At 47.6% G+C, this 21872-nt stretch overlaps 1 protein-coding gene across 1 annotated transcript; it reads left to right on the top strand.

Annotated features, from left to right (window-relative positions):
* Positions 1-11230: 11230 nt before the first annotated feature.
* Positions 11231-21658, top strand: NIFK (nucleolar protein interacting with the FHA domain of MKI67). Its single transcript, XM_010367501.2, has 7 exons — positions 11231-11514; positions 12523-12660; positions 16378-16486; positions 17564-17775; positions 20111-20170; positions 20291-20359; positions 20737-21658. The coding sequence occupies exons 1-7, from the start codon at positions 11410-11412 to the stop codon at positions 20923-20925; spliced, it is 882 nt and encodes a 293-aa protein (XP_010365803.1). The 5' UTR covers positions 11231-11409; the 3' UTR covers positions 20926-21658.
* Positions 21659-21872: the final 214 nt, after the last annotated feature.

Genomic DNA, 21872 nt, shown 5'->3' with positions numbered 1-21872 from the left:
ATAGGACTTCCAGTAAGATATTGGATAGGAATGGAAAAAGGGGACATCCTTGCCTTCTTCCCAACTTTACAGCCAAAGTGTCCAGTTTCTCACCCTTAACTATGATGCTAGCTGTAGGGTGTTGTTGTTGTTGCTGTTGTTGTTGCTGTTTGTTTGTTAGTTTTTAGAGACAGGGTCTTACTTTATCACCCAGGCTGAAGTACAGTGGTGTGATCATAGCTCACTGCAACCTTGAACTCCTGAGCTCAATTGATCCTCCTGCCTCAGCTTCTAGAGTAGCTGGGACTACAGGTGGGCACCACCATGCTTTGATAATTTTTTAAAATTTTTTCGTAGATATGGGGTCTGGTCATGTTGCTCAGGCTAGTCTTGAACTCCTGGCCTCAAGGGATCCTCCTGCCTATGCCTCCCAAAGTGCTGGAATTATAGGCATGAGCCACTGCGCCTGGACTTTGTTTTGGTTTTGGTTTTTTAAGAGACAGGGTCTTGCTCTGTCACCCAGGCTAGAGTGCGATGACATGATCACAGCTCACTGCAGCCTTAACCTACTGGGCTCAAGCAATCTTCCCACCTCAGCCTCCCGAGAAGCTGGAACTATAGGTCTGTGTCATCCTGCCTAGCTAAATTTTTTTTAGTTGTGGTAGAGATGGAGTCTAACTGTGTTACTCAGGCTGTTTCTGAACTCTTGGGCTCAAGCAGTTCTCCTGCCCTGGCCTCCCAAAGGGGTGGGATTACAAGCATGAGCCACTGCACCTGGCCTTATTCTATCAGTTGTTAATAGAGGGTCTCTAACTATAATTATAGTTCTATTTCTTTTTTTTTTTTTTTTTTTTTTGAGATGGAGTAGCCATCTAGCCTGTAGCCAGGCTAGAGTGCAATGGCACAATATCTACTCACTGCAACCTCCGCCTCCTGGGTTCAAGCAATTCTCCTACCTCAGCCTCCCAAGTAGCTGGGACTACAGGCGCACCACCACGCCCAGCTAATTTTTGTGTTTTTAGTAGAGATGGGGGTTTCACCATGTTGGCCATAATGGTCTCGATCTCTTGACCTTGTGATCCGCCTGCCTCAGCCACCCGCCTCAGCCTCCTAAAGTGCTGGGATTCAGGCCTGAGCCACAGCACCAGGCCATTGAATTATTTCCCCTCTCAGTTCTGTCAGTTTTTGTTTCACAAATTTGCAACTCTGTTGCTTGCTATATACACATTTAGGGTTACTATGTCTTCTTAGTGGGTAGACTTTTTAAGATTATATAATGTTTCTCTCTGTCACTCATCATTTTTTTCTACTGAAGTCTATTTTATCTGATATTTTTATAGCCACTCTTGCTTTCCTTTTATTTGCATTATGTATGTTTTATCATTTTTTAAATTTCAACCTGCCTATATCATTGCCTATATCTTTTTATTTGAGGTGAATTTCTTCCAGATAGGATATAGTTGGGTCTTTTTTGTAAAATTCACTCACCAATCTCTGTCTTTTAATTGGTATATTTAAACAATTTATATTTGATGTTTTTTTTTTTTTTTTTTTTTTTTTTTGAGACGGAGTCTCGCTCTGTCGCCCGGGCTGGAGTGCAGTGGCCAGATCTCAGCTCACTGCAAGCTCCGCCTCCCGGGTTTACGCCATTCTCCTGCCTCAGCCTCCGGAGTAGCTGGGACTACAGGCGCCCGCCACCACGCCCGGTTAGTTTTTTGTATTTTTTTTAGTAGAGACGGGGTTTCACCGTGTTAGCCAGGATGGTCTCGATCTCCTGACCTCGTGATCCGCCCGTCTCGGCCTCCCAAAGTGCTGGGATTACAGGCTTGAGCCACCGCGCCCGGCCTGTCTACACTGTTTTTGAAAAGATCTCTTTGCATAGCTCTGTGGTTACTCTAAATGTTGCGTGTGTGTGTGTGTGTGTGTGTGTGTGTGTGTGTGTGTGTGTATACAAATAGATAAAATTTATCACTGTCTACTGGTATTATTTTATTAGCTCAAGTGAAATATAGAAACTTTATTTCACTATGTCCCTTTACTCTCCCCCATTAATAATACAATAGTTGAATGTTTCCTCTATATACAGTTATAACCGCATCAGACAATATTATAATTTTTGCTTCAACAATCATAGTTTAGAAAACTCAAGAGAAGGAAAGTCTATCGAAGTTACCTGCATTTTTGCTTACTGTGTTCTTTCTTCCTTCCTGATGTTCTAAGGTTTCCTTCTCTTATTTTTTCTTTCCCATTTAGAGAATTTTTTTGCCATTCTTTCAGGGTAGGTCTACTGCAACAAATTCTAATAGCTTTCCTTTATCTGTGAATGTCTTGATTTCTCCTTCATTGCTAAAGTATATTTTCCCTGTGTATAGGATTCTGGGCTGACAGTTCTTCACATTCACCCTTTGAAAAAATTGTCACTTTTCTCTAAACTTCAGGGTTTTTAATGAGAAATCTTCTGTCACTTATTTTTCCCTTACGGGTAAAGTCTTTTTTTTCCTCTGGCTGCTTTTGAGATTTTTTTTTTCTTTGGTTTTCAGAAATTTAATTATATTGTGTCTTCACATGGACTTCTTTGAGTTTATTCTCAAAGAATAAACTTTTGGGGTTTGCTTGCTCACCTTCTTAAATCTGTAGGTTTATGTGTCTTGCTAAATTTTGGGAGTCTTTGAACATTTTTTCTTTTTTATTTTATTATTTTCTTGGTGGGGGATGGAATCTCACTCTATCGCCCAGGCTAAATGTAGTGGCACAATCACAGCTCACTTCAACCTCGGCCTCACAGGCTCAAGTGATCCTCCTACCTCAGCCTCCCAAGTAGCTGAGACCACAGGTATACACCACCACGCTTGGCTAATTTTTGTATTTCTTGTAAAGGTGGGGTTTTACATGTTGCTCAGGCTGGTCTTGAACCTCTGGGCTCAAGTGATCCACCTTCCTCGGCCTCCCAAAGTGCTTGGACTATAGGCATGAGCCAAGGTGCCCAGCCTAAACATTTTTTCTTTGAGTGCGTTTTCAACCTTTCCTTCTCTCTCTTCTCCTTCAGAAACTCTGATGACAATCATATTACATCTTTTGTTATAATCTCAGAGGTCCTTGGGGCTGTGTTTGTTTTTTACCCTATTTTCTCTCTGTTGTTCAGATTTATAATTTTTATTTTTCTGTCTTCCAGTTTGTTGATTCTTTCTTCTGTATTCTACATCCTGCCCAAATACTGAGTTTTTATTTTGTTCACTACATTTTTCAATTCCAAAATTTCCATTTGATTTTTCATAGCTTCTATTTTATTGCCAAGACTTCCTGTTTCTTTGTTGAGACTTACTATTTCTTTCATTCATCTCAAGTATGTTCAAAATTGCTCGTGGAGGAATTCTTATCATGGTTGCTTTAAAATCTTTATAAGATAATTCGAACATCTCTGTCATCTTGGTATTGGCATCTGTCTTGGTCCACTCAGACTGCTATAACAGAATACCAAAAACTGGGTGGCTTATAATAATGGAAATTTATTTGTCACAGTTCTGGAGGCTGGGAAGTCCAAGATCCAGGGGCTAGCAAATTCAGTGTCTGCTAAGGACACACTTTCTGATTCATAAATGAGACCAACCAGTTGGCAGGTTGAAAGCCCCAGCTTCTCTCCTGGCTTTCCCGACAGCACCATGGGAGGGGTGTTTGGGTGCATCAACAAGCCTCATGAGGGTGGAAGTCTAGGCACCCCATTGGGACTTTGATGGCATATGTGAGGTAGAGAGCAGCACTGTTTTTTCTGTGTGTTTGGCTACAGTAGAGCCATTATTGTCTAAAAGTTTTCTGTTTGGCCAGAGGTGACAAAAGAAGAAAAAAAAATGAACAGTTTTCTGTCTTGCTAACCTGCTCCTTTCTTGGTCTTTTGGCTAAGGAGAACAAGCCTGTGGAGACCATGTGTGGAACCTCGCACAGGGCAGAGCATGGCAGAAATGATGGTCAATCCCAGCAAAAGAGGAAGGAAATTTCCCTCACCGCTTCAGATCACATGGCCCTGAATTCTCTGCAGACTGGCATTTATGGAGGTCACACTGTTGAGGTGACACAGACAAGGGTTTCTCCCCACTTCTTCCTACAGAGCTGCCCCTTTCAGGCCCATCCCTAGAATCCCTTTGCTGGACTGAATGTGTCCCCCCAAAATTCCTATGTTGAATCCCTGATCCCCATTCTGATGGTGGGAAGAGATGGGCCTGTGGGAGGTGATGAGGTCATGAGGTGGAGCACCATGATGGGATTAGGGACCTTATAAGAAGAGACCCCAGGGAGCTTGTTTCTCTCTTGGCCATGTGAGGACACAACTGAAGACACTTTGTACAAACCAGGAAGTGGGTCCTCAACAGACACCAACCTCCCAACACCCTGATCATGGACTTCCAGCCTCCAGAACTGTGAGAAGTAAATGTCTGTTGTTTATAAGCCACCTGGTCTATATTTTTGTTATAGCAACCCTAATATACTAAGAAATCCTGTGACCAAGAAAGGGACAGCTGGGCCGGAAATCGGAGTGGCTGATCAGGTAACCGCACAGGGACCAGGCAGAGTGGTGGGGAGGGAGAGGAACACAGGAGGGGGAAGGGAGGCAGGGCTGAGCAGTTGGGGGAAGCTTAGCCCCATCCCAGAGAGCCCCCTCTCTCCTGGTCACTCATGTGCCCTGTCTCACCCTGCTGCCTGCCCAGCCCTGCCACCAGCCCTCCTCAGCTTCCGTGCTTGGCCCCCAATAGGTGCTCCAGGCCACAGGTGATAAGGGCGGGGTGGCATGGGGGGTGGAGGAGGCCTAGGTGATTCTTGCAGGAAGAGAAGCAGGTGACACACACTGAGGACTCAATAGTCCGCTCGGGGCTGTATGGAAATACCCAGAGGCATTTTAATTGTTACAATGAGTAGGGAATGAGGATACAAAAGTAGTGTGCACAGGATGATCCAGCTCAGTGAAGAACTGTCCCATCCAAGGTGTCAGTAGCCCCCCATCTACATGCAAAATCAGAAGAAAGAATTAAAAAAAAAAACATCAAAAGGAAGAAAGGGAAGGAGGAAGGAAGGAAGAAAGGGAGGGAAGGAGGAGGGGGGGCTGGCATCAGTCTGTAAGCATCCCGGAGCTCCTCCAGGACCTGCCCTAACAGACAACAAGCATCCGACATACCAAGCCAGGCCCAGGACCGGCGCTGTCCTCAGACCACGCAGGCTGTGCAGCAACTGTATTTTTCCCTGTGGCTGCCAGGATAACTTAACACAAACAGAAAGGCTTAAAACAACAGAAACATATTCTCTCACAATTGTGGAGACTAGAAATCCTAATTCAAGGTGTTGGCAGAGCCATTTTCTCAGAAGGCTCTAGGGACGAATCCTCCTCACTCTTCCTAGTTGCTGGTGGTTGCCGGGAATCCTTGGCCTGCCTTAGCTGGTGGCAGCATCAATCCAATTTCTGCTTTGGTCATCACACGGCATTCTGCATATGTGTACGCCCAAAATGCTCTCTTCTCGTAGGACACTAGTCACAGTTTACGGCTAACCCAAACCCAACAGGACCTCATCTTTGTTTCGTTTTGTTTTGAGACAGAGTCTTGCTTTGTCACCAGGCTGGAGTGCAATGACATGATCTCGACTCACTGCAACCTCCACCTCCAGGGTTCAAGCGATTCTCCCACCGCAGCCTCCCGAGTAGCTGGGATTACAGGCTCGTGCCACCACACTTGGCTAATTTTTGTATTTTGAGTAGAGACAGGGTTTCACCATGTTGGCCAGACTGGTCTCGAACTCCTGACCTCGAGTGATCTGCCTGCCTCAGCCTCCTGAAGTGCTGGGATTACAGGCGTGAGCCACCGTGCCCAGCCATGACCACATCTTAATGTGATTCCATCCTCAAAGACTCTCCAAGTACAGTCCATTCACACCCATGTACCAGCAATTAGGACTTGAACAAATCTTTTGGAGGGTGACAGAATACATTCTGTCCCAGAATTCTGACTCAGTAATCAATGCCACAAATCTCTATTCCTGTTTCTAAGTGTGGTCTATGGAGTACTGGCCTCTTCTGGAAGCTTGATAGGAACACAGAACCTGGGCCACCTCAGACCTACTGAATCAGCACCTGCTTGGTCCCAAGGGCCCCAGGCAATCCACATGCTTATTCAAGTTTGAGAAGCCTTGGGTCACTACCCACCTGGGGGGATGTAAGGCAAGGCCAGGAACTCATAGAGGTGGAGTTGGCTGGGAAAACCTGAGAAAGGATTTCTCTAGAGATTTGTTTGCTGTCATTCCTTCCCGTATCCTCCTCCCCCCTTAGTAGCTATGAGACATGTCAAGATGTCACCTTCAGGAAGGAGGACAGTGTTCACACAAACACAGACACACACACACGAGGACACAGATGGCACCTTCAGGGAACCAGTGAATTTGGTCTACGTCCTCTGGAATTTGGGGGATACAGGGACTTGTACCTGGTTTATACACCAACATCTATGAGGCCAGCCAGGCCTGCCTGGCAGCAACGCAGAGTGCAATCCCATGGCAGTGACAGACAAAAGACGTGGCCCTTCTTTTTTTTTTTTTTTTTTTTTTGAGACGGAGTCTCGCTCTGTCCCCCAGGCAGGAGTGCAGTGGCCGGATCTCAGCTCACTGCAAGCTCTGCCTCCCGGGTTTACGCCATTCTCCTGCCTCAGCCTCCCGAGTAGCTGGGACTACAGGCGCCCGCCACCTCGCCTGGCTAGTTTTTTGTATTTTTTAGTAGAGACGGGGTTTCACCATGTTAGCCAGGATGGTCTCGATCTCCTGACCTCGTGATCCACCCGTCTCGGCCTCCCAAAGTGCTGAGATTACAGGCTTGAGCCACCGCGCCCAGCTGACGTGGCCCTTCTTAAAGGATCAGGATGATAAAGTCCAGTTGGAAAGGCCCTTCCAGGAGGAGCCTCTGGACGCAGAGCTGACCTTGGCCGGCAAGCAGAAGCTCTAGCAGGCAGACAGAGTCATGAGCGGCCGGCTAAGGGACATCTCAAAAGTGTGCTGGGAGAGAAGGTGCCAGCACCCTGGCATTTGCCGCCTCTGAAGCTCCCTGGCCACGTGGCACCCGCCAGCAAGAAGCCCCTTTCTGCTTTCTCCTTTTTTTTTTTTTTTTTTTTTTTTTTTTGGCCTTTCCGGCATTAGAAAAGGCCAAAAAAAGAAACTGGGGTGTAGAGAGAAGGTGGAGCCAAGAACAAAGATGATGTGGACTGTGCTCCCTTTTGGGGATTTCTCTCTCTGAGACACTGAGCCAGGGAGAGGAGACATTTGATATTAGATTTTGAACGTGTGGAACATGCTTCTGTTAACTGATATCTGAGGAGCCATCACAAGTGCGGAGCTCTCCCCAAGATTTCATCCTGGCGGGAGCAAGAACAAGCCCATGGAAATGGGCACCCCTGAAAAAGAATCAAATTGCACTTGCTCGCTCACTCCCAAAAATCCAGCTTAGCCATGAAAACACAATGGGGTAGGCCGGGCGCGGTGGCTCAAGCCTGTAATCCCAGCACTTTGGGAGGCCAAGACGGGCGGATCACGAGGTCAGGAGATCGAGACCATCCTGGCTAACACGGGGAAACCCCGTCTCTACTACAAAATACAAAAAACTAGCCGGGCGAGGTGGCGGGCGCCTGTAGTCCCAGCTACTCGGGAGGCTGAGGCAGGAGAATGGCGTAAGCCCGGGAGGCGGAGCTTGCAGTGAGCTGAGATCTGGCTACTGCACCCCAGCCTGGGGGACAGAGCGAGACTCCGTCTCAAAAAAAACACACAATGGGAAGAGGGCGCTTAACTGGAAGAGCCTCAGGGATGCCCCCTTGGGGGTGACAGTGGAGCTGAACCAAGGGTGCCGGGGTGAAGGAGGCGAAGGCTGTGAGTGAGGGAGGCAAGTGTCTGTCAGACGAAGTGGGCTGGCCTCGCTTGGCACTCCCTCCCAGGGCCTCCACCTCAGGCCCACAGGCCACTCTTCGGGCACACACACCCTGGGATGCCCTCAGGGCTTCCAGAGGGGGGTGCTGTCCCCGGACACCAGCTGTGCTTGATCTGTCACTCTCGCCTCACCTCCCTGCTTCCTTGACAATCCACTCCCCACTCTTCCTCTCCACTCAGTTACTCACTAGTGTAATAGTATTTGAAAGGTACAAACAGGTCGGGTGCGGTGGCTCACACCTGTAATCCCAGCACTTCGGGAGACCGAGGCGGGTAGATCACTTAAGGTCTGGGGTTCGTGACCAGCCTGGCCAAAATGGCAAAACCTCATTTCTACTAAAAATACAAAAATTAGCCAAGAGTAGTGGTGCGCACCTGTAGCTGTAGCTAGTCGGGAGGCTGAGGTAGAAGAATCGCTTGAACCCAGGAGTCAGAGGTTGCAGTGAGTGAGCCGACATCGCGCCATTACACTCCAGCCTGGGCCACACAAGACTCCGTCTCAAAAAAAAAAAAAAAAAAAAAAGACAAGACAGTGAGAGGTGACAGCGTGCTAGCAGCCCTCGCTCAATCTCGGCCTCCGCTCTGGCCGCGCTGGAGGAGCCCTTCAGCCCTGTGGCTGCACTGTGGGAGCCCCTCTTTGCGCTGTCCCAGCAGGCTCCCTCTGCTTGAGGGGAGGTATGGAGGGAGAGGCGAAGGCAGGAACCGGGGCTGCCTGCGGAGCTGGCGGGCCAGCGCCAGTTCTGGGTGGGCGCAGGCTCGGCCAGCCCTGCACTGGAGCGGCAGTGAGGGGCTTAGCACCCAGGCTAGCAGCTGCAGAGGGTGTGCCAGGTTCCCCATCAGTGCCAGCCCACCCACGCTGTGCTCGAATTCTTGCCAGGCCTCAGCTGCCTCCCCCAGGGCAGTGCTAGGGACCTGCAGCCCGCCAGGCCCCGCTGTGGGCTCCTGTGCAGCCCAAGCCTCCCCAGTGGGTGCAGCCCCCTGCTGGGTGGTGCCCCTTCCCATCCGTCGCCCAAGGGCTGAGGAGTGCAGGCACACCGCGCGGGACTGCCGAGCAGCTCTGCCTGTGCCCCCTGTGCTGGATCCACTAGGGGAAGCCAGCTGGGCTCCTGAGTCTGGTGGGGACTTGGAGAACTTTTACAATCTAGCTACAGATTGTAAATACACCAATCAGCACTCTGTGTCTAGCTCAAGGTTTGTAAACACACCAATCAGCACTCTGTTAAAACAGACCAATTAGCTCTCTGTAAAATGGACCAATCAGCAGGATGTGGGTGGGGTCAGATAAGTGAATAAAAGAAGGCTGCCCCAGCCAGCAGCAGCAGCAACTTGCTCAGGTTCCTTTGTATGCTGTGGAAGTTTTGTTCTTTTGCTGTTGCAATGAATGTTGCTGCTGCTCACTCTTTGGGTGTGCACCGCCTTTATGAGCTGTAACACTCACCACAAAGGTTTACAGCTTCACTCCGGAAACCAGCAAGACCAGGAAGCCACCAGGAGGCATGAACAACTCCAGACGTGCCGCCTTTAAGAGCTGTAACACCGCAAAGGTCTGCAGCTTCACTCCTGAAGCCAGCGAGACCACAAACCCACCAGAAGGAAGAAACTCTGAACATGTTCGAACATCAGAAGGAACAAACTCTGGACACACCATCTTTAAGAACTGTAACACCACGAGGGTCTGTGGCTTCATTCTTAAAGTCAGGGAGACCAAGAATCCACCAGCTCTGGACACAAAAGGTGTAAAGAGCCACAGCCTCGCTTAAAACCCAACCACCCCCTCGCATTTACAACAAAACCCCAGTTTCATACTTTGACACCACACAGAACCATGGGACTCCAGCCTGCCCCCTCGCAGCTCTTCCCTCCTATGTTGGGCTCCAATCCCACTGTGGGGTCCTCCTTTCTATACCTAGGAACACATGTGTAGGCCTGTCTGATCCAGTAGATGGCAGGGCCTCAGTTCTCCAGACCCTGCTCCTTAGCCTTCAGGCTTCGCTGCCAACGCCACCTCCTAAGGGGGACGGACTCTACTGCGTCACCCAGTGTGCCTCTCCCCCACGAGGCTCTTCTCTCTCTCAAAGCAGCCATGCTGCCCTAGGCTGTAAGTTCTCTAAGGGTCGCCACACAGGAGGGGCTCACACACTAGTGAGTGAAAGAATAACCAAATTAGGGCTGGGCATGGTGGCTCACGCCTGTTATCCCAGCACCTTGGGAGGTTGAGGCGCTAGATCGCCTGAGGTCAGTACTTCGAGACCAGCCTGACCAATATGGTGAAAACCCATTTCTACTAAAAATAAGCCAGTCGGGCGTGGTGCGGGCGCCAGTAATCCCAGCTACTCCGGAGGCGGAGGCAGGAGAATCACGTGAACTCTGAAGGCAGAAGTTGCAGTGACCTCAGATTGTGCCATTTCACTGCAGCTGGGGCAACCAGAGCGAAACTCTGTCTCGAAAATAATAATAAGCAAATTGAGGAATGTGAGCAGCATCTCAAGGGCACAGGTACTGTTTTGTAATTTTAGACCGCCTTTCAAAGTAGGCGTGAAGGTAATTGTTTCAGGCACTCTTAAGCCAAACCAAGCCAATCGGCGCCTCTACAGCAGAGGGCGCGGAAGCTCCCCCAGCCGCAGATCCCACTGCCGCCCCCTCCACCGCTCCGTCCACCCCCCGTCCCGCCCCCACCCCACCCCCAGTCCAGCCTCGTTCCCCCCCCCTTCCCCCCCCCCCGCCCCGTTCCCCCCCGCCCCGTTCCCCCCCGCCCCGTTTCCTTCCCCCCCGCCCCGTTCCCTCCCCCCGCCCCGCCCCCTCCCCCCGCCCCGCCCGTTCCCCCTCCCCCCGCTCCGCCCCCTCCCCCCGCCCCCTCCCCCCGCCCCCTACCCCCCGCCCGCCCCGTTCCCTCCACCCGCCCCGCCCCGTTCCCTCCCCCGCCCCCGCCCCGGTTCCCTCCCCCGCCGCCCCTTCCCTCTCCCCTCCCCGCCCCTTTCCCTCTCCCCCCTCCGGCCCCGTTCCCCCCCCCCTCCCGCCCCGTTCCTCCCCCCCCCCCCGCCCCGTTTCCCTCTCGCCCCCTCCCCTTCCCTCTCCCCGCCCCGCCCGTTCCCGCTCCCCCCCCCGCCCCGTTACCTCTCCCCCCCCCCCCCCCCCGGCCCCGCCCCGCCCAGTTCCCCACCCGCTCCTGGGCGCAACTCACGCCTGGTGCCGCGCCTCCGCGCGACTCATGCCTCTCCCCACCCCTCGCCAGGCCTCGTGCCCCGCCCTCGCACCGCGGCACAATTTATGCCCAGTCCCAGGTCCCGCGCCCCGTGCCCCACCCCCGCTTCTCCGTACAACTCCTGCTCCAACCCCGCGAGCGACTCATGGCCCTCCCCACCCCTCGCCACGCCTCGCCTCCGCGCCTCGCCACGCCCTTGTCCTGCCTCTACTTCCGCCTCAGGGGAGCTGGGAGCCAGTCGTTTCCGGGAGCGCCGCGTGGAGTTAGTGTTGGTCGCTTTTGGCATGGCGGGTCTTTCTGGCCCAGCTGGGCCGATGCTGTCGCTTAACCCGCAGGAAGATGCCGAGTTTCAAAAGGAGGTGGCGCAGGTTCGCAAGCGCATAACCCAGGTGAGCAGGCACCCTGGTCCAGGCTGCGAGCGGGGGCGATGAACAGGGTCTAGGGGGTATCTGGGGTTGCGCGGTTCCCCGCCCGAACTCCCCTTGCCTTCGCGCACGCCTTCATTACCTCCAGAGTATCCCTAGCGGATTTGACCGAATCAGGGACCCACCTCTTAAGCATGCAGGCCACGGTTTCTGAGACTAAAGGGTTTACGCTGGTCGGTAAATGATGGAGAGGTTTGGCCGCTGAGGCCTTGGAGCCTTCATGTGGAGGGTAAGGGGGAAGTATTGGGGTGAGGGAAGCAGTGGAGGGAACCAGCTGTAGGGAATAGGTTCCCATACCACAGGTTATCTCCGGGTTAGACCTGTCACGCTGCCGCGTTTCCCCCCGAAAGTGGGGGTCCCAGACTTAACACATTCGGGAGGTTGGTATGCCGGGTTGTGATCTGGGAGTTACTAAAATAGAGTAGTTGCCAGGTTCCGCTTGCTGACTAGAGACCCTGACATCGCTTATACTTTCTGTGGTTTTTAGCATAAAATACACAGGAAAACTTAGAAGTTCTTGTTGCAGAGGTAAGAGTATGATGGTTGAGACGCTGAAAGGCTAATCTGTATTGTGAGAGTTAACAAGCGTCTCGAAAATTTTCCGATGAAGTGCGAGTAAACAGTAGTATGCATACAAAATTGAAGGCTATATTTATGTAGAGTTCTCTGGGCAGAAGATCTAAAATGGCTTGTTCAAAGATGTCTTTGCTTATCCGTTGATTGACATAGTTATTGAGCACTAATATTATACTGGGTGCTGGGATGCCAGGCTGGAAGGATAGTTAATTACTGCTTGACCATGGCCTTTGTGGGGAGAGAGACACTAAACAGCCACTTCTTTAATTACTACTGTGGTAAGTGGAAATGCAGAGTAGGTTCTTGGGCCTAGGGCTAGGGGTTTTGTAAGTTTTGTTACAATGTGATTTTCTTATTTTAAAAAATATTTAATTTACCTGGTCTTTATGTCTTCAGCGAAAAAAACAAGAACAACTTACTCCTGGAGTAGTCTATGTGCGCCACCTACCTAACCTACTTAACGAAACCCAGATCTTTTCATATTTCTCCCAGTTTGGCACTGTGACACGGTTCAGACTGTCCAGAAGTAAAAGGGTAAGATTTTTAAAGTTGGATTTGATGTTTTGTTTTTCAAATGTGTATGATTCTTGACATTAAAGAGCACGTTCACATACACGTTATTGCTTATCAGATTTCAATCCAAAAAGGAGAGTGGAGGTTTAGAATCTGAAAGAGCCACTGGAGCAAAATCAATATTATTGTAAAAGTTTGTTTTTTACATTTCTCCAAATCCTTACATTAAATTAACAGTCCTGGTAAATGAACTTCAGTATGAGGCCCAGGTTTATACATCTTTTTGTATTAGTCTCCGGTACAAGCATCCTTAAAGTAGCAAAGGTTTATATAGTGGATAGTTAGAGATGAAGACTCTGGAGTTGGACTGCCGAGGTTTAGGGCCAGGCTGTACGCTTTACTAGAGTGATATGACCTTACCATGCTTCAGTTTTGTGATCTGTTAAATATGAGTAAAACTTCCTGGGAGTATTTAGTCAAAGGTTAAATGAAATATTGAATATAAAGTCCTTGGCACACAATAAACACCAAGTATAATTACTGTAGTGTCATGCCTTCTGATGAGAAAAAGCTGTACGTAGCTTGTTTCAGTACAAGAGTGACCTGCTTTATTTTCTTTCCCCGCACATAAACTTTGGTTGTAGCCATAGGCACGTATTTGATTTAGCATCTAGGGGATATGGTGTGCATCCATCATCTGTTAGTTGTCCTAAAGATACAGATTATAGGTAGAATTGAGGTCCCTTTTGTACCCTTCCCAGTGCTCTTCACCTTCTCCTTTAGGGAATTAAATTCACAAATTCTGTTTTCTTTTTTTTGAGACAGAGGCTTGCACTGTCACCCGGGCTGGAGTGCAGTGGTGCGATCTCAGCTCACTGCAACCTCCGCCTCCCAGGTTCAAGAGATTCTCCTTGCTTCACCCTCCCAAGTAGCTGGGATTACAGGCACCTGCCACCACACCTGGCTACTTTTTTGTGTGTGTTTTTAGTAGAGACGGGTTTCATTAGTTGGCCAGGCTGTTCTCGAACTCCTGACCTTGTGATCCTCCCACCTCAGCCACCCAGAGTGTTGGGATTACAGGCGTGAGCCATCGCTCCTGGCCACAAATTCAGTTTTCATTGCTATATATGTTTATAAGTTTTTACTATATCTATATATATGTGCTACAATACATATGTGTACATATATAAATGTACATATAGTATTATTTTAAAATTATATTATTTGTATCATTCTTCAGCTGAATTTTTTTACTCAATAATCTGAGCTTTATCCATGTAACTCTAGTGCCTTTGTTATCATTGCTCGTTACTTAGGTAACTAAGGTTTATCCACGCTCCTATTGAACGTTAGGTTTTGTTTTGAGTTTTTTTTTTTCTTGAGACAATCTCACTCTTGTCACCAGGCAGCTGTAGTGCAGTGGGACGATCTCGGCTCACTGCAACCTCCGCCTCCCAGATTCAAGTGGTTCTCCTGCCTCATCCTCCTAAGTGGCTGAGATTACAGGTACTGGCCACTGCACCTGGCTAATTTTTATATTTTCAGTAGAAACAGTGTTTCACCATGTTTTGGCCAGGCTGGTCTCAAACTCCTGACCTCAGGTGATCCGCCCACCTCGGCCTCCCAAGGTGCTGAAATTACAAGTGTGAGCCACTGTGCCTAGCCTGAACATTATGTTTTTTACTATTTTTAACTTTACATGAAGCTGCTAGGAACAATCTTTGTGCAGGTATAAGCAGATTTTTCTAGAAGAGCATTTTGCAGACTGGCTCACAATAAGAAGTAAGTTTTTACCATCACAGAGAAGATGAGGGTTTTCAAAAGTTTTATAGCACAAACCAGCACACATAAACATGCATGTAAGCATAACTGAAATAAAAGCCAAATGAGACAATATTTAAACTTGTTTTGTGTGATTTGCTGATTTTCTATTTCATTCTATTCAGGGGTTTTTTGGTTGTTGTTTTGTTTTGTTTGAGATGGAGTCTCGCTCTGTCGCCTGGGCTGGAGTGCAGTGGCGCAGTTCCTCAGCTGACTGTGACCTGTGCCTCCCAGGTTCAAGCGATTCTCCTGCTCCAGTCTCCAGACTAGCTGGGATTATAGGTGCCCGCCACTATGCCTGGCTAACTTTTTCTTTTTTTTTTTTTGAGACAGAGTCTTGCTCCATCACCCAGGCTGGAGTGCAGTGGCGTGATCTTGGCTCACTGCAAGCTCTGCCTCCCGGGTTCATGCCATTCTCCTGCCTCAGCCTCCCAAGTAGCTGGGACCACAGGCGCCCGCCACCACACCCGGCTAATTTGTATTTTTTTAGTAGAAAGGGGGTGTCACTGTGTGAGCCAGGATGGTCTCGATTTCCTGACCTCATGATCCGCTCGCCTTGGCCTCCCAAAGTGCTGGAGTTACAAGCGTGAGCCACCGTGCTGGCCTTTTTTTTTTTTCCCCAAAACGGAGTCTCACTCTGTTGCCCAGGCTGGAGTGCAGTGGCACAATCTTGGCTCACTGTGCCCTCAGCCTCTTGGGTTCAAGCGATTCTCCTGCCTCAGTCTCCTGAATAGCTGGGATTATAGGCGCACGCCACCACCCCCAGCTAATTTTTGTATATTTAGTAGACATGGGGTTTCACCATATTGGTCAGGATGGTTTTGAATTCCTGACCTCAGGTGATCCTCCCGCCTCAGCCTCCCAAAGTGCAGGGATTACAGTTGTGAGCCACTGTACCTGGCCTAATTTTTGTATTTTTAGTAGAGACAGGGTTTCACCATTTTGGCCAGGCTGGTCTCGAACTCCTGACCTCAGGTGATCCACCCACCTCGGCCTCCCAAAGTGCTGGGATTATAGGCATGAACCACCTAGCTTGGCCTAGTTTTTCTTTTTTGAGATGGAGTCTTGCTCTGTCGCCCAGGCTGGAGTGCAGTAGCACGATCTCAGCTCACTACAACCTCCGCCTCTCGGGTTCAAGCGATTCTCCCAGCTACGCCTCCTGAGTAGCTGGGATTACAGGTGCATGTCACCATGCCCAGCTAATTTTTTGTATCTTTAGTAGAGACGGTGTTTCACTGTGTTGGCCAGGCTGATCTCGAACCCCAGACCGCCTCGGCCTCCCAAAGTGAATTTTTTGTATTTTTAGTAGAGATGGGGTTTCACCATGTTGACCAGGCTGGTCTTGAACTGCTGACCTCAGGTGATCCACCCTCCTCAGCCTCCCAAAGTGCTAGGATTACAGGCGTGAGTCACTACGCCTGGCCTTCCCCTCCCTTTTGAGTGTTGAGATTATAAATGGATTTTGAGGGATTTAAATTTTTCCAGGAATCCACCTGTTGAAGATAATTAAGCTGAGACTCAGTTGTGGAAGTGTCCAAGTTGCTTGTTACTGACACAACTGGTGCTAGAAATGAGCCTCCTGATTCCCACTGTTAAGCCATGTGGCTTTTAAGTTGAAGACTTTTTTTATACCATGGGGTGTTGTTACTGAATAAATTCCAGCCATAGGAACTGTGTATTTATCACATGTAACCAAAATCCCAAGAATACCACAAAATCAGCTGTGCGTCCAGATTCTTGCATCTTTTCTTTTTCCCATAACAGTCCCCAGAATATGTGAATTGAAGTTAGAATTAAGCGTGTGGTAATATTTGATAAGGGGCTAATATACATTATTTAAAATAATGGCATTTTAGGAATTTGATGATGCATTCAAATTTGATTATTCTACTTTTTGTGGCGAATTCTCTGTTGCAGACTGGAAATAGCAAAGGCTATGCATTTGTGGAGTTTGAGTCTGAGGATGTTGCCAAGATAGTTGCTGAAACAATGAACAACTACCTGTTTGGTGAAAGGCTCCTGGAGTGTAAGTGCTCCTGTCTTACTGCAGGGTTGCCTGGGTGCCTGGTCCTGGTGGGTGACTGTGGTGGGAAGGGCGGCTTGCCCAGCTGCCTGGACATGCCACTTCATCTCTGGGATGACTCTTACAGAATGGTGCAAGGACTTCAGTGTATGTTGCAGGCAGATTCTAATTGGAATTTTAAACTCTCCCAGCCTGAGAGCTGTTTTTACCCTCAATGGAACTGGACAAGTTACCTTGGGGACACACGGGAGGAGCAGCTGACCCATCCTTATGGGCTGTGAAAGGCTTCTCTGAGGAAGTAGCATTGACATTGAAACCTGAAGACTAAACAGGAACCAGCCAGGTGAAGGGGACAGGAGTGAAGACAGACTATTCCTGGCTGAGGGACAGTGAATGCCAAACCAAAGGTGCCTAACCATTCGGCTGTGAGAGAATGTGAGGAAAAGTAGCAAGAGATGAAGGAGCACGAAGAGGCTTCAGGTCAGGTTACTGAGGGCCTTCTAAGTCAGCCAGTTCAGAATTTATCATGAGGGCAGTGGGGACAGCATCAAAGGTCAGGAATCGCATTGCAAAATCTGTCTAAATGGCAGTGGCTGCAGCTCTTCCACATGAGAGAAGCCAGAGGGAGCGGAGGAGCGATAGCACCAGATGAGTAGTTCGTCTTGCAGGAAGCAGCCAGTGCAGGTTCGTCCTACAGAAAGGAGCTAGCACAGTCCCTACCCTGCAGAAAGGAGCCAGCGCAGCCCCTACCTTGCAGTCCATAGGGTACAGAGAGAATCCCTGTCCAGATCCTGCTGCCCTTGGGAGCCAAAGCGAAGTTTCTGGCTTCCCTGTGCCCATGGTAGCATGTGGTCGTCTTAGGTACCTAAGTTCACAGCTGATGAGGCTGACCAGGTAGTGTCTCGCTATTCACTTCCCGTTGCTGTGAGAGAAGCTGGGATTACAGGTGTAAGCCACTGTACCCAGCCACATCATTTTGTTATGTGAGGAATGGCACTGGGGAGATTCTAAAGTTAACATTAAAATCTCTTTCCTACCATTTGGTTGAAACTTTTTATGTTTTTTTCTTTTTAAAAATAGGTCATTTTATGCCACCTGAAAAAGTACATAAAGAACTCTTTAAAGACTGGAATATTCCATTTAAGCAGCCATCACATCCATCAGTGAAACGGTATAATCGGAATCGGACGCTAACACAAAAGCTACGGATGGAGGAGCGATTTAAAAAGAAAGAAAGATTACTCAGGAAGAAATTAGCTAAAAAAGGAATTGATTATGATTTTCCTTCCTTGGTAAATATTCATGACATCTTTTTTGTGGTTTGTTGTGGGGAGGGGAGGGGGCGACTTTGTACCTTGTAAAGGACCTAGCGTAGTGCTTATCACAATCTTGGCTCACTGTAACCTCCACATCCTGGGTTCAAGCGATTCTCCTGCCTGTAGCCTCCCAAGTAGCTGGGATTACAGGTGCACACCACCATGCCTGGCTAATTTTTACATTTTGAGTAGAGACAGGGTTTCTCCATGTTGGCCAGGCTGGTCTCGAACTCCTGACCTCAGGTGATCCACCCACCTCAGCCTCCCAAAGGGTTGGGATTATAGGCGTGAGCCACTGTGGCCAGCCAGTTTTTTGACTAAACTTTTTTTTGTTTTTTTTAAGACAGAGTCTTGCTCTATTGCCCAGGCTGGAGTGCAGTGGCACAATCTCAGCTCACTGCAACCTCCACCTCCCAGGTTCAATCGATTCTCCTGCCTAACCCTCACAAGTAGCTGAGATTATAGGTGCGTGCCACCACACCTGGCTAATTTTTTGTATTTTTAGTAGAAATGGGATTTCACCATGTTGATCAGTCAGGTCTCAAACTCTTGACCTCAGGTGATCCGTCCACCTCGCCTCCAAAAGTGCTGAGATTACAGGTGTGAGCCACCATGCCTGGCCTGACTAAACTTTTGAAACATTCCATTGTAGGTTCTTCCTAAAACATGAGACCAGATTCTGTTATTTCCATTATACAGAAGAGGAAAGTTGTTTTTTGTTGTTGTTGTTTGAGACAGAGTCTCTGTTGCCCAGGCTGGAGCGCAGTGGCACAATCTTGGCTCACTGCAAACTCCTCCCAGGTTCAAGTGATTCGCCTGTCTCAGCCTCCCAAGTGGCTGGAATTACAGGTGCCCACCTCCACACGCAGCTACTTTTTGCATTTTTAGTAGAGACAGGATTTCACCATGTTGGCCAGGCTGGTCTCGAACTCCCGACCTCGGGTGATCCACCCGCCTTGGCCTCCTAAAGGACTAGGATTACAGGAGTGAGCCACCATGTCCGGCTAGAAGAGGAAACTTCTTTTAAGGAGATAATCTGATTTGTTTAACTTACATAATCTGTTTTTTAAGTTACTGAAGTAAACCCACTATTTAACTGAAAACTATAATACTCTTAGATTGCCATTTATTAGCTAACTGAGGTAATGTGTGCCTGTAGTCCTTGCTACTCAGGAGGCTGAGGCAAGAGGATCTCCTGAGCCTAGGATTTAAAGTTTGCAGTGAGCTGTGATTGTACCATTGCACTCCAGCCTCAGCAATAGAGCAAGACCATATCTAAAAAAAGAAAAAGATTGTCATTCAGAGGTGACACTGCCAGAATGAAGTCTTTGGTTTACTGTATGCTATAAGTAAATACCAAAACACTGAACCTTTCGTCCATCTGTCACAATAAGGAGAGCTGTGTCTTTTATTATAGATCAAGAATGAAGCTCATTATGGTATGGCTAGTATAGGTAAGGGTCTTATTCTTTTCTTTTTTTTTTTGAGACAGTCTCCCTCTGTTGCCCAGGCTGCAGTGCAGTGGCGCTATCTTGGCTCACTGCAACCTCCGCCTCCCGGGTTCAAGCGATTCTCCTGCCTCAGCCCCCTGAGTAGCTGGGACTACAGGTGCACACCACCACACCCAGCTCATTTTTTGTATTTTTTTAGTAGCAACGGAGTTTCACCATGTTAGCCACCCTGGTCTCGAACTCCTGACCTCATGATCCACCCACCTTGGCCTCCCAAAGTGCTGCGATTATAGGTGTGAGCCACTGGGCCAGCCAATTTACTAGGTTTTTAACCTTATCCAGAAACTAGATGACTGTTATTCTCCTTTGGCTCAATTCTCGGTGGTTAACTTTTTGCCCAAATTCCAAATGTTGTCTTTCTTTAATAGTATTAGAACATTTCACCACGGCCTTAGGCCCTGGTGCTCTTGTGAACCATTTGGGAACTGAGACAGTGAAATTTGGTAAGAGGCATGCCAGCACTGCTTTTCCTGTGCCCTGTTTGTGACTGAGTGGAGATGGGGTGGCCTGCCTTTGCCCATTCTTCTTGCTTCCACCCTCCTGAATTCAGGATTCTGTGAATCAATGAGCTCCAGGTTTTGGCCTTCCCTTCAACCTCTGCAGCTCTGTCAGTTCCTCTGCTGGGTTTTTCCTAGTTTTGCCCTTTACTTGAGATAATTCACTATATTTATGAGTTTTGATTTTTAAACTGAAATACTCTGTCATTTAGGGAGGATTTATTAATAATATATATAAGGATTTAATGCTAAGTTGAGAAAGAAAAGATATGAGATTGTCAATTTATAACTTCTTTATTAAAGATTTTACAGAAAACGGAAAGTATTTCAAAAACTAATCGTCAGACGTCTACAAAAGGCCAGGTAAAATGTTTTTTTTATCATTTTACATGTAAGATATTAGAGAAGGATAAATAGGAAAACATTCAAGACTACCATAGCTGATCAGTATTCAAATTGATATCTTTTAAAATTCATTTTAAGGTTTTACGTAAGAAGAAGAAAAAAGTTTTAGGTACTCCTGAGACTCTTGAGAAGACTGTGGATAGCCAGGTAAAATGGTTTTCAATATTCTGGGTACCAGATATTATAGAAATAATTTGAAGAAGGAAAAGTAGTTTCTGCTACTCTCATTTTAAGATTTCAAATTAAATATTGTGACATTTGGTAGATCTTTATTGTTGATTTAGCAGTTTTCTGCCTAAAACCTTGTAATGGAACATGCTATATTTGTTAATTGTGAATTTCTGTACTAAGTTTGATAAGCATCTGAGTTCTTTATTCTTTACAATGGTATCACCAAAAGATGGAAACAGACCTAAAATAATGGGGCGCACAACTTGTAAAAATAGAGGAGAGGTGATATTTTTGGGTTAAGTGATAATCTTGGTCTACATTTCTGTATTATAATCTTTACTTGTTGAATCCAGGGCCCCACACCAGTTTGTACACCAACATTTTTGGAGAGGAGAAAATCTGAAGTGGCTGAACTGAATGATGATGATAAAGATAATGAAATAGTTTTCAAACAGCCCATATCCTGTGTAAAAGAAGAAATACAAGAGACTCAAACACCTACACATTCACGGAAAAAAAGACGAAGAAAAAGCAATCAGTGATTTTCAGTGTATTATATTTCTTCTGAAAAATAGAATATTTTTATGAGAGTGGACTTTGTATTTTACTAGGTGCAATGAAATGCAACCTTTGACAAGATTTTCAGAGGAAAAATACACTGTTTGGTCAAGTTAAGAAAAGCAGTCTGTAATTTTGGATTGCCTGCCCTTGGCTGATATACAGGGGTGCATACCAGCTTGCGCTGGGTTGGCTGACACTGCCTCTTTGTCCTGGCCTCTAGTTTTCTTTTGATGTTTCATAGCTATCCTTAGTTTACTCTGCCTGGCTAGAAAGTTGACCACTAACTGCAGGTTTAAGTTCTAAACTGCAGCGTTTTCTGTCACCAGCAGTTAAAGACCACCAATCTTGTTTGTCTACCTACCTGGTTTGTCAGGGACATTTAACTCATGGGGATGCTTTAGATTTCAACATGAAATGGTTAAAGCTGGAAGTTTATATGTAGAGTGAGAAGGCAGTTCCAGTGTTAGCACAGGTTTGTTTTATGTGTTCAGATTTTAATCGAGATTCAAAAATGACTCATGTTTACCAATAATGTTATGTTAGTTTTGGTTGTGCTAGCATTAATAGCCACCATTTTATACCAGTATCATCAGTGAGGAATTGTATTTCAAGATTCAAACAATAACCAGCAATTAAACTTTTTTTCTACGATTTGTTTGCGAGTAGGACTTGGGAGTCATTGGGGAAAAAAATAGTAAATTTTCCCCTTCATTAGCAAATTCAGATTAATTAAAAACATTGCTTTCAGATGTCGTAGCTCATGCCTGTTATCCCATCTCTTTGGGAGGCTGAGGCAGGAGAATCATTTAAGGCCAGGAGTTGGAGATCAGCCTGGGCAACATGATGAGAGCCCCTCTCTACAAAAAATTTTTAAAATGAGGCTGGGCATGGTGACTCACACCTGTAATCCCAGTACTTTGGGAGGCCG

This window comes from Rhinopithecus roxellana, chromosome 14 (genome assembly GCF_007565055.1).
Source record: "Rhinopithecus roxellana isolate Shanxi Qingling chromosome 14, ASM756505v1, whole genome shotgun sequence".
Classification (NCBI taxonomy): Eukaryota; Metazoa; Chordata; class Mammalia; order Primates; family Cercopithecidae; genus Rhinopithecus; species Rhinopithecus roxellana.
This window is presented reverse-complemented; position numbering and strand designations above follow the sequence as displayed.